This window comes from Cariama cristata, unplaced genomic scaffold (genome assembly GCF_000690535.1).
Source record: "Cariama cristata isolate BGI_N322 unplaced genomic scaffold, ASM69053v1 scaffold40605, whole genome shotgun sequence".
Taxonomy (NCBI): domain Eukaryota; kingdom Metazoa; phylum Chordata; class Aves; order Cariamiformes; family Cariamidae; genus Cariama; species Cariama cristata.
In genome coordinates, this window is record NW_009618898.1 from 13,203 (window position 1) to 26,279 (window position 13,077).

At 39.7% G+C, this 13,077-nt stretch overlaps 1 protein-coding gene across 1 annotated transcript in view; it reads left to right on the forward strand.

The window, feature by feature from the left end:
* LOC104162323 (myosin-10-like) overlaps window positions 1-2,828 on the forward strand; it is a gene marked incomplete at its 3' end in the record, with an annotated part of 13,921 nt that extends 11,093 nt beyond the window's left edge. Inside the window, exon 2 of the mRNA XM_009701029.1 lies at window positions 2,672-2,828. Coding sequence (XP_009699331.1) covers window positions 2,672-2,828 — 157 coding nt within the window. The remainder of the gene's footprint in view (window positions 1-2,671) is intronic.
* Between the last annotated feature and the right edge of the window lie 10,249 nt (window positions 2,829-13,077).

The window sequence follows — 13,077 nt, forward strand, 5'->3', positions numbered from 1 at the left end:
AGCATAGCCAGTATATACAACAATGCCCTACAGCTTAACTATCAGTCACTGTTTTGAGAGTTCTTGTCCACAGTAAGATACAGAACAGCAGCCCGTGGAGGTAAACTGCAAGTGTGGGTGAGTGAAAAACAGACCAGGGCTCAGAAGTGCTGCTGGGTGAGAGTCCAGAATTGTCCTGGAGGAAAGAGGTCTGCGGGCTTAAGCAGATGTTCATGCTGTTATGCTGGTCAGAGGGTATGTTGGGACAGATCTGGAAATGGACTTTGGCTGTGTGAATTCTTTTGCTCGTGACCAGATCTCATCTGCAGTCAGCAATGAACAAGTCATTTGTTTTTTATTAGATGTGGCTGTAGTGGGGAAAAACAGCATAGGTGCTGTTCAGTGATTATTTTTTTTTTTTTTTTTTTTTGAGCTGGTGATCATATGATGGTCTTGGTGAATATGTGCCTTTCTTTTAGGTATCCTTATTTGAAGACTGGAATGGAAATCAGGCTTGTGGTAATTCTCCATGCGTTAGTGTCACCCATAGTAATTAGAGATGAATGTGGGTGACCTCGGTTGAGCACAACAGGGAAGGTGGCTGGCTAGGCACGTAGATCCAGTATTTGTCAGTTAATTGACTCCTTGGTCAGTTGTACCATGCTATTAAAATAACTGTCCTGCCTGCCTTCTCCCTTACAGTATCACTAGTGACCGTGAATGAGTTGGGTCAGGGAACTGGTTCTATTACCAACCAATTCTTTTTGAAATTTATGTTCAGTAGTATCCAGCTCGGTAAGTTACTGCAAGGGTGCTGATGCTGGCACGAGGGATAGTGGGAGGAACATATGGCTGGAAAGGAGGCTGGGGAGGAACTGCCCACTTGCCAACAGGCCCATGCTTATCTTGAGGTAAGGGCTGATAAGTTGTTCTTTATGCTTGAGTCAGTTGACCTGATAACATCTGTTTCCTTTCTCTTGAAAAAGAAATATCTTATTAACAAAGATGTTTGGCTGGGTAAGGCACTGCGATACTTATCATCCAGCAGATGTGACCAAAGCGGAGAGGTTATTTTCCTATAAGGACATAAGATGTCCTTATGTCAGGACATGTGGTGTAAAACCAAGTTCTTTTTCTTTACCAGCGGTGCTCCTGACTCAATTCAGAGATTGCATTCTGTCTGGCTTTCCAGTATCCTTTGTAGGTGGAGAAAGAACAAGGCGCTGTTTTCTCCAAAGAAAATCTTTTATACATTAAAAAAAAGGCTGATCAGGAATTTGAGCTACTCTGTTCATGCAAACATAGCAGAAATATTTTTTTAAATTGACAAGTGTTATAAGAATGAGTTACCTGCTTAATACTAGAGACTCTCAATAGCTGTTAAACCTGTCCGATTACTGTCTGCATTTCTTTTCTCCTATCAGCCTGCAAGAGTAAGAAACAGTTTTGCAGACATCCAGAAAGATGGTCCCTATTTCCATCAAAACTAGTTTCTCTTGCTAATGTTCCTATGCTAGTGAAGATGTGAATAGTGTTAATGACCAAAAAGGACACACTTTCAAAGCATGCGATGAAAATAAAGGTGTATGGAGAGACTTTCCTTTCTTAAAAACCATCAGTTCAGGTTGATTCTGAAAAGGCAAGAGCCATCCAAATGTCTCAGTTCAGGGAAACACTGGATTAACTCTTTTTTTTTTTTTTTTTCATGGTGCAAAGCTGGCTGTGAGCTTAGCCTTTCATCCCTAGTAAGGCCCATACAGCCAGACCATGCTCATCTGTCCCTCCCAGATAACAAAGTATGAGTGGCTGACAGTATACATGTTTCTTTCATATCTATTTATATGATAACTTCCTTATAAATAACTTCTATGGAGTAGAACTACAATGAAGTAGTCTTTGATGCTCCATTCACAGAGAAATGTGGACTTGTATGGATCCTTTGCAATGTGTGCTCAATTGTGTAAAACTGGAGGCATTTTCTTTTTTGCTAAACAGAAATGCCTCAATAAAAGTCAATGAAATAAGCAGTGTAAAATTTGTGCTTGAGTTTCTTAATATTGTAGTAGTCCTGGTACCTCCTGTTGACTATTGACTCTAAAAGCAGGCTAGGGAAGGTCTGCAGTGCCAGCTGCCAGGCTATCTGTCAGCTGGGGGGGGACCGTGGAGGGAATGGCCTCTCCAGGAGGAGACTGCTTTGGGATTGAGAAAGGCTGATGTGGAGGAGAGACATACAGATATCAGAAAACAGTAGGATAGCAGAAATGGTGGTGGTTGGAAATGCGCTTTTTCCTTGTCCAGATTATTTACTAGAGTGATTGAGATAATCAGTTCCTTCAAAAATGAAAAAACTAACTTTGCACGTTTTACTGCAGGAGTTGGACATCAAAAGATGTCCATAAATCCTGTAACTTGGCAAAGGGAAGGAAGACTTAAATGTTTGTGGGAAAGAGATCAGATGCTCCACTTCATATTTACTCACATTTATTATCTTTAAATTCCTTTTTATGCAGGTAATTAAGAGAACGAGAAACCAATAATTTTAATATAACATGTACTTTGAGTTGCTCAAGAAAAAGGACCTCAAATTTTGTTTTAAGATAAATATTATAGAACCTGTAAAAAAAGTCTTCTGCTCTTTATGGCTCTCTTTCAACACTGTTTACTAACAGAAATGTTTCTCTTTTTTTTTAAGACCTATTCAGGGCTGTTCTGTGTAGTTATAAATCCTTACAAGAACCTCCCGATTTACTCGGAGAACATTATCGAGATGTACAGAGGGAAGAAGCGCCATGAAATGCCACCACACATTTATGCAATATCTGAATCTGCGTATAGATGCATGCTACAAGGTAAGAATTAGTTAAATGTTACTGAAGAATTAATTGTCAAGTCTTTGTAATGTGCCTAGAACTCAGGAGCTTCATTATCCAGATACATGGTGACTACTAACACAATCAGAATGCTTTCTAGTACTTAAAAGGGGAAGGGGTGGAAAACTTTCTTATCTGGAACTTTAAACTTTCAGAATAGAACTAACTTGGAGATTGGCCCCTGTTGGCATATTTGTCTGACTTTGAGGCACAGAAGCAAACTGACGCTAATAGGAAGTGTACTGTGCCAGCTGGTGGCACTGAAAGTTGTAGTAGAAATACTTTCTTCTTAAAAAAAGAAGAGTGAAGACTGATGTCAAAAGATGTTAGTGCTCTGGCTTTGACCAAAGTAAGAATGAAAAAGTGTCATTGAAAAGGGAAAACTAAAGCATGTTAATGACTTGTCTCTCTAATTCTATAAAAACGTTGGTGTTTTGGCAGCTGACAAGTTAACTGAAGTGAGAATGAAACAGTAGTATGTTTGAGTTCAAAAAGAGGTCAGGGAAATGCTTAACCTTGAAGAATTTTTTAATTATTCTGCTCCCCGCCTCCAAAGTGGTATAGGTCATGTCCGTAGTAGAACGGAGAGTAAGTTTATGGTGGGCACATGCTTTGAATTTTGGCTTTAAGGCTGTGCTGGAGAAGTAGGAGAACTGGGAATCTAGCATTATATGTGAGTGTTGCAATAAACACATGCTGTTGACCTTGTAAAATTGCACTTCTGACATAGTTGGGAACACAGCTCATGCTATCCAATATTGGTTCCTAATTAGGTGACAGTTTTACTGATGTGGGAACAGCAACGTGTTGTGTCTAGAAGAGTGTGGGTAATGAAGAGGCAAGTCTGAAAACCCTCCTGTGTGTTCTGCTATAGACCTGGTATAGATGGACTGGAAGTAGGTTAAAAGCTATCAGAGCTAGTTTGCACAAACTAAGCAAACACTGTTTCTGCTACCAGGTTAACCAACTAGTTAAATGTAAATCTTTTTTTAATAAAAAGACATTTCCTGTCTTTAAATGAATCGCTGTAACTCTTTGTTTCTTCAGATGTGCCTTTGTCTTTAGGGCTGCATAACAACAAACTACAGGTTGCTGGACTGCTGAGTGCTCTTTCACCCCTGAAGAAACTATGCCATCACCACCGGGTGGGGTGATGGAGGGGCAAGCAGTGGAAGAGCAGCAAATTGGGGCCACCAAGAGTTGTCACGCTTCCGAATGGATATTTGGGGCTCTGTTTTTATGTGTTTTTATGAAAGAAAAACTATGGCCTCTTGAGCAGAACAACAGCCTGTAACAGCTCAGATCAGAGTACCCCTAATAAGAAGTGTATGTGGAAGAACAGGGCAAACTTTAAGATTATTTTAAAGAGTTTATTCCTGGTAGTCTCATGTGGTTTGTGGATAAGGGCTTCCCACTGTAAAAGCACAATATCTTTTGAAATTATCTCAAGAACTTTTGTGGAGTTCTTGAGACAAATGTCCTCTAATAAAGTAAGTCAATGTCAGTCGTTATTACACTTCAGGTGCTCTATATATTTGTTCGCACACCATGCTAGTACTGATTTATATCTCTAGAGATCTTGCTGCATTTACAAATTTTACTGTTCTTGGAAGATGAAAAAAACTTTTGGACGATGGTATGTGTTTGGTTATAGTCTTGTTTTCTTTCCATGCTGATATATGGAGGTTTGTATTTTATTTCAAATCTCTTTGTCTTTCTGTGCTTGCTTTTTTGATTTTGATAGTCTGAATTCTTTTCACTTGAAAGAATGAAGCCATAGGTTGGAATAAGAATAGATGAAAACTGTGCAACGGGATCCACTTATTAGGGAATAACTTCTTCAAGGTTAACTAAATGTGTGTTTCCAGTGCCCTTCAGCTGTATGGAGCTACTCCCTTTTTATGTTAGCAAGCGATTGCAATCAGCCCGTGAACTTTCCATCGATGGTTTGCCCTCACAATCACGTTGTCAAGGATAAGTAAAAACTCTAGAATAGGCATTAGTAGTTTTGTGCTTGGTAGCTGTTTTACTGAACAAACTGTTCTTTCCTGATTGGGTTGGATCAGAGGAAGAGATCCCCGCAGGAAGGGGTAAACAGTGCTGCTTCTGAGTTTATAATGATGTTGTGAAACTGTTTACAGACATTGCTTCCTTTAGGAGGAAGGTGGTGTGCAGACTTCTTTTGGAGATATGCTTGCATGAAGTATGAGACTCGCTGCTATTTGCATTGGTGATTTTATACAATCACCCTGGCTTTACACAGTCTTGAGAAACGGTGATCGGTCACAGTGAGAATGACTAGTGAGTATTTGTCTAAAACAGGGTGAGTAGAGAAGTCTGGCACTAACAGTGCTGGTCCCTCTTTGCTTACAAAGCCTCGAGATGGGACCTGATGAAGAGAGACAGAGGCACTTCAGGGAACTGAATTTAAGTCTCCATATAAGTAAAACTTGCAATTACAACAGCTAAGGTTTTCTAGTCATTAGAGCATCAGATAATGCTCGTTATAATATTCAATCCAATAAGATGGTTACAATATTCAACTTGCTTTCTCCTTATCAGTGGCAACACAAGGTCAACTACCCAGTGTGCCTAGTATTTAGTAGGGAGAGCTAGGCTTTCCCTGCCAGCCAAGTATTTAACATAATGCACAAAATGTCCTTAATCTTCTAACTATGCCTTGTTTTGCTAGACTTCCAGTTTTTAACTAATGAAACAGAAAACCTGTATCAGAAACTTTTGGCTAGTAGAAATAGGTCTCTAACCAAGAACTAGCTGTATTAATCACAGTGCTTCAGGTTAAGTCCTCAGAGGTCTCTGTTAGCATTTATTTGCAGCATAATCCTTGACCGGGATGCTTTTGCTGATGAGTTACGAACACATGGTTATAGAACTGTTGTTCTGCAGTTCAGGTCCATGTTTGGGACAACATAGTTGCTTTGGGAGATAGGGATAGGATGGTAGAGAGAGTAGGGTAGGAGAGATTAGTTTTTTCCAGTATTATTGCAAGTCATGCTATTGCCATTATAGCATATTCATAGGTTTCTTTTGATATGAATGAGTTCTGTGTTTCCAGTATTTGACATCTGTGGTTTAATTATTAAGATTCAAACCTGGAATTGAAACCATACAAATGCAATGCCGTTGGATAACAGGACCATACCCTTACAGAAATATCTTCACTGCTAATTTAGGTCAATGAAGGTGATTGGCTGTATTTTCCTGGCATTTTCAGCGGTGTTTTGTTGAGTATAATCATGTTTACTTTCCTTGTAGCTAATCACAAACTACTAATTTTCTAGGTGTTTGCAAGATGTGTTGACAGTGATTAGCAGGATACCTGGACCTGAGCTGTCTGAGCAACCCCATTTCTTAAAAGACAATTTTTCTAGTAATTGGGCACAGTGAGTAAACTGTTACTCAGTACCTTAATGCTTTCATGCCTTTAATTTGGAGCATGGATAATTAGAGATCAGCTTCAAGTTTCTGCTACTCTGAAGTTGTGTATGTTTAAAATAAAATTTGTGCTTAAACAATATAATATAGGTTTCTGCTTTAGTTTATGAAAGCAAAAGTGGTTTTGGTCAGCAGAAACAACTGACGCATGTGCATCTCAATACTTATTCCTTGTCTTAAATATTGCTGGAAATACTCCGTTTTGTTAAACTGCTGATAGAAACAGAGCACCGCAGTTCACAGCACGCTGTCTCTTAGGAAAAGGTTGTATGGAAGCATTGCTAACTGCCAGTCATCAAACATCTCCTCTAGTTTTGTCCCTTTGAAGAATTTCCCGTTTAGGGGAACCTTGAGCTCTGCAGTCTTCAACGGTCAGCTCTCCTCATGCCCTTTATTGGGGGAGGAGAATGGGCTGAAAAATCTATTTCGGTTCTTGTTAAACGTGCAGGATGAAAGGGCAGGGTGGGGAAGAGCTGTAAAACAGTGAATATGTTCAAGAAGCCCAGTTTGCCATTTTGGAGAGGGAACAGTATTCCCTAGAGAGATGTATGGAATTAGTATAAGCTGTCACAAGAAAGAGGGAGGCGCAGAATTGTTTTTAATGGCCGAGTGTTGCAGATGAACAGTTCGGTGGTGGTGCAGCTGTGATGCACTAGGAGTTTGCGGGAAGTTTTGCAAGGAGAAGCAAACCTCACTGCTTGATCTCATAAGTCTTGCCTTTTCTGCAAGATTGGTAGTAAAGATGGAGTGTGAACGCAGTCTTATTAAACACAAGCAAGACTTCGAGTGCATTCTGGTTATGACAGTCAGGATTTCTCTTCAGGAAAAGACTCATTACCTAGTGCCTTGACCTCGGAAGATAATAACATGCAATTCAGCTTTACATACTGGATTTCCCCTCTCTCTCCCCTAGTAATTATTTTTCAAAGTAGTGTGGTAGAAGGGTAAGTGTTACTTCACAGGTGGTTTTGTAGATTTCTCCTGTGCTTTCTCTTCATTTTCCTAATGTTATGTTGAAGCAGTAAGTACACATAACCCAGGGGCTTCTAGGCATATTGAGATTGCTTAGCCCTAGACAGAACTCAAATGCAGAAATGCATAGGGTTGGAGTTGATGTGCTTCACAAAAGAATGCTAGGCTGAGCTGTTCACGGCTGCTGGATGGTTGACGTGGTCACAAGGAACTGGTATCCTAATCCCTGTGACAACATTGACCTTAATTCTGTTTGGTAATACAATTTGCAAGACTTGCTAGTGTTCTGTACTGCTAAAAGTTACAAGTAGTAAGAAGAAAATGTTTTACCAGGCACTAGGATTTTCTTTAAGAAAACTAATTCCATAAGTCTAATAGTTAATCTCTTGACTATTTTACTAGCAAGGGAGACTTGATTGTGTGAAAGCAGCACTAACATAAATTTTTCTCTAAGGCTTTTACCATACTTGGCTGTCTCTTCTCCCTCTCCTCCCTTCCTATTCTCCCACTGTATTTCTAGAGGAAGTATGACATTGTTTTATTATGCCTCTTTATTCGTTAACTCTTAAAAGTGCTTTGGAAGAAATACTAAGGAAAACTTGTTGTCTTTTTGTGGCCAAAGAGCAGCTTGCCTTCTAATATTACTCTTGTATAATTATGCTTAGTGTTTCCTTTTTATCCTGTTTCCCTGAGCACATCTTGATGAGCACTAAATTAGCACTGATATTTTAGGACTACCTTTAATCCTGTTGCAGAGAAGGTTTATCAGAAACAGTGCAGTAGGTGAAGTGAACACTTGGTGTTGGAGAAGCCAGCACTGCCTACAGATATGATAGTTCTCTCTTAAAAACATCTTGATCTATATTTTTAGTTAATCTTGATTTAAGTCCTCCCTTTGGGAACCGTCCCCCCTTCCCCCCTAAAGATATGGCAGAAAAGAATTGAAATTAAAATATGACAACTCTTTTCCTTAAAGGTCTATGAAATCTTCAAATGGAAGAGGGAAAGACTGCTCTGAGACTAAAAAGCCTGGGAGTGATAACTAGCATCCTGCATTATGTGAGGAATATGTAGAACCTGTTATATGTGCAATTTATGTTCTTGATATTTTCATTATCTTGACTTACCGAAAGATTCCCGAAAGCTTTTTTTTTAACTAGTTACAAAGTGCAGGATGGCAATCTAAGCAGAACTAGCTGCTTGGTAATCCTTGGTGAAGGGTTTATATGTGTCTCTATTGCTACACTGTGGTTTCTGTGTTTTCAATTTGTCCAATCAGGCTGGTCTGGAATATAAATACTTGGGTGACAATAACATGAACATCAAGATTGGTTTGTATACCAGTAGGAATGTAATATACAGTGGTCTTAATGGCTGAGTGAGGGGAAAGAGATTCTTGAAGGAAGAAATGAAGTAGAAAAAACTGAAATCCATCATACTGAAACAGTCTTCCACCTCATTATTTTTGAATTTGAAGTAAAATGAGAAATGCTTCTGTCGGCTGAGCCTGTTGTGCAATATTTTGTCTCCTTCCCCTCGCTCTTCCATTCTGTCCCTTTGTATTAAATCTATGTGCTTCAGTGACTATGAAGTTACTTTCATGATTTAAATTACCGCACCTTGCTAGACGGTCTCTGAATGACATCAGTAACAATTATTTATTGAACAAACTCAATTGAACTTAGTTTCTAGAACTAGCTTATACTATCATGTATTTTTTCTTAACTTTTTTGTTACTGTTGGAAAAGTTTTAGTACTTTAATGCTTGCGCCAACAGTTCCTAACCTTTGTCTCTTTCTGTGTCAAAATGCGTTTGCATCCCTGCTCTTTATTGGTGTTCAACCTCAAGGGTAGAAACTTAATTAGGGATGATGATATTTACAGTAAACAACTTTATCCTTAAGGCTCAGTTGCTCAGAAGTGTTACTTGAAGTGGTTGACTTAAATTTTTTTTGTGTGTAACTTAAAGAAGTAGCTTGCTTATATCCAAAAATGAGACGGGAGTGATAATTGTTACCTAAAGAATTCTTAGTTTCTTCAGTGCCTTGGCTGTTTTCTTGCCACTTCTAAAGTGAAGTGTTGCAGCAGGTTAGCCAGTTCCATGGTTGTTTTGGTTGATATTCTGACCAACTGATGATGATTTTAACTTTAAAAATTGCTATGCAAGCTGGCCTCATAATTTGGTTGTGTCTGTGCTAGCCTACAGACAGAAATTCAAGACTAAGTGCATCCAACTTAGGAAATCATTCGCGAGATGAATCATTTTGTGCATATTACTCAGCCAGCACCTGCTTCTACTCTGAAGCTTTAGTTTAATTTAAACTCCATTTATTTTTGGGTAGTTGTGAAATGGATAATTCACTTCTACTTGGCTTTGCCTTCAGATGACATACATCAAGACATTATTGCTTGTGCAACAAAAACTTAAACATATTCTAATCTTGACAGCACATTGTAACAGCACTGCTAGGTGTTGCATGTTTTGCACAATAACTGGTTTTTGTCAGTCATGTCTGCATTCCTCTGGGGTGCTGAGCGAAGAGTTTAGCTACGCTGTAACTGCTACTGCTAGCAATTGCAGTAGCTCCTTTTTCCACTCCCTTCCTCTTGACTTAAATTTCTTCGTTATGCTCTGGCAAGGAAGCAACAGGAAGTAGGAGCAGCTTTTATCACTTAGAAAGTGAAGAGAAATGATGGGGGACTGGTGGTGTTCTGCTCTTCGTCTTCAATAACCCACGACTCGCATCACCAACACGATTGCCAATTTGTATCTCGGTGTATATCTGACTTCCTTTCACTTGTCCGTACTTGATGCTTTCAGGTGTTTGGCTGCTTAGGTCCTGACAGACACTGTGTACCTTCCTCAGTGACTTGGAGTTGCAAGGTGTTGTGTGCTTCTAGTATGGTTTTTCATAAAGCAAGGTGAATAAAAACTCATGGCTTTCTGAAAACTCGAGGGCACTAAAATTCTTTTTATTCTAGGACTTTTTCAGAGTGATAGTAAAGCCGTCAGATGATCTGTAGAAGGAAAACCCAGAAGAAAAAACAGGAAAACAAAAATTACTACCTCTTTATGTGTGTCTGCTATGAAATTGCTCAGGGAAGTTCTTGGGCTGGGAATATTCCTTTGAGGAAAACATTGGGGAATCACTCTCAAACTGAAAGGTTAGTAAATAGAAAAATGCTAGTAGCAAACTGCAAGAACCAAATTCTTAATCTTGGAGATGGAATAGCTGACTGACTAACTGTGCTGCACAGGAACATTTGGCACAAAACATTTGGTACCCAAGCACCCGGAGATGCCCAGGGAAGTTGTGGATGCCCCATCCCTGGAAGTGTTCAAGGCCAGGTTGGATGGGGCTTTGAGCAACCTGGTCTAGTGGAAAGTGTCCCTGCGCATGGCAGGGAGGTTCGAACTGGGTGGTCTTTAAGGTCTGTTCCAACCAAACCATTCTATGGTTCTATGTTAGCTGCTGGGTGCCATCTCTTTGAAGTTCCTTTTCAGATCTGGGAATATGAAGACCCGTATGCTCAGGATCAGTGTCAAACACATTGGTAGAAACTGTTCCAAAGTATAAAACTAGCCTTTGCAGGAACATACATATGCATATACTTATATATAAAGACTCCATATGGGTTTTCTAAAGAGAGGTGGTGCCTTGTGAACGCATTGATCTGTGGATGAATGTGTATGGACAAGGGAGGGATATCTGATAATGGCTTATGTGATTTTTCCAAAAGTAGTTTGATAACTATCCTAACTGGAGGCTCTTAAGTATCTGCAATATGAGGAAAGACCTTCATATACGTAAAGAACTGGTTAAAAATTGACCAATCTTGTCCATTGTTTTCTGTTTTTTATAGTTTGGCAGGGTTACTACTGAAAACCCTGTGGAACCTGCACTCATCATGTTCATGCTTCTTGTTTATAAACGTCTTGCCTGGAAAAGAGAAGGGGTTGTGAAGGGAGTACTTGGCTGATATTGTTATCCAGGGTAGCAGAAACGAGAGCCTGGTGTGAAGAACTACCTCGGAGCGTATAGGAGGTTAATATAGGGCATGAGACTCCATAGGTACCATACACTGCCGTTGTATGGAGTGTATGCGGGGGAATGAACTTTGTTGGGAGTGTTAAAACTGTTACTGCCTGAGTAGGAGCTGTAGGGGGTGGGACAGATGTGTGGAAATATAAAATGCAGTGTTCAGCAGCAGTTATAAATTGGGTAGAGAATGTGAGGAGTAACTGGAAAAGGGATCAAACTAGGAAATGTTTTTGCCATAGACTTATGGTACGTTTTGTATTCAACACTTTGTGCAGCTCTGCTGTGGACAAAGAGGAGATAGGACAGGAAGACATTAAAAAAACAACTGAAACTATCAAAACTGGATTCAGTGTGGAAATGATAATTCAGGTCAAATGTAACAGAAGTCTAAATCTGAAGTGGCAAAGGGAGAGGGAGTAGTGATCTTCCACCCCACCTCTTCCCGTGCAAGAACAAAGGGTCATTACTTGAAATTCGCAAATGACATGTTCAAAACAACAAAAAGCAGCAATTTTTTTTTTTTTTAACAGCATAGCTCAACTGTGGTAGTGTGTGCCTCAGGATATAGTGGGTGCTGAAAGCCTCTGCTTGTCCAAAAAGCCGTTTGAGGAATACATGAACCAGAAGTCTGATGATAATAGATCAGGAAATCGCAGGAGAATTTGCTGGTTACTGGGAAAGTGGTGTTATCTGCTAATTTTAGTCCTTATGTTATCTGCTGTTGGAGTGTGATACTGATTCTGATTGTATGTGGTCTGTCTTGCTCTATCAGTAAGTTTACTTTGTGACCTGCATATGAAAGTGCCCATGGGTTAATGGTAATAGTCTGTGTTTCTAACACTGGAGGGCTGTGGAGTGTGACGGGTTAGCATGTGCCCCGCTGTGCCGCCATGGGAGTGGTAGGAGCACAGCGATCTGCTGCAGCTGGCTTTTAAGAGGCTGATGAGACTCTTGAAACCTGTAGCACCGCTGTTTGTATGACTGCATGGAGCTTCATTAGTCTTTATTGGGATACTTTCCATAAGTATTATTTCTTACTTACACTGAAGTGTTAAACTGACTGAGAAGAGGCAACTGGTAAAACGTCATTGTCTCTCAAAGCAGTGGTTGTTCATGGTGACATTCAGCATCTCAAATGAAATATATTTAAAAGATGAGGTTAAGTTTTTCTCCGCAAAACCACAGGGAAACATTGCCTTTAGTACACGAATGAATTCACAGTAGTTACTGGGTCAAAAATTCCTACAATGATTATCCTCTTCTTTCTTGTATACTTGTTTTTCACATCCCTTTCTTATTGAAGACTAAGGCTGGAAGAAGGGGAGTATTAGGTGCTGAAAATGGGTGGACAAAAGTTGTAGTTGGTGGGGAGATGCTCCTCCTATTCCCTTCCTGCTCTCCATAGGAAGATATTACTCCCCCTTAGGGTAATATACACGAGATTTTTAGATGGGAACAGTATTAACCTACATAGAAAAAAAAAATCACCAATCAAAGCTATTGTGTAAACATTGATTGTTCATGACAGTTTCTGACAGGGAAGGATTACTTTAATTAGTTTTGCTCTATCTGCTGCTATCAGACGAATATACTTTCGCTTTGTACTTCCAGGAACAAATGTTTGTGTCAGGTCTATGTGCTCAAGGGAGGGAGAGAAGAGGATTTTAAGGATTTCTCCCCTCTAAATCGCATAAGGAGTATGTGATGCTCATGTTGCCAGAAAATTGGCAAAGGGGAGGAGAAAATGCTGATGTGTG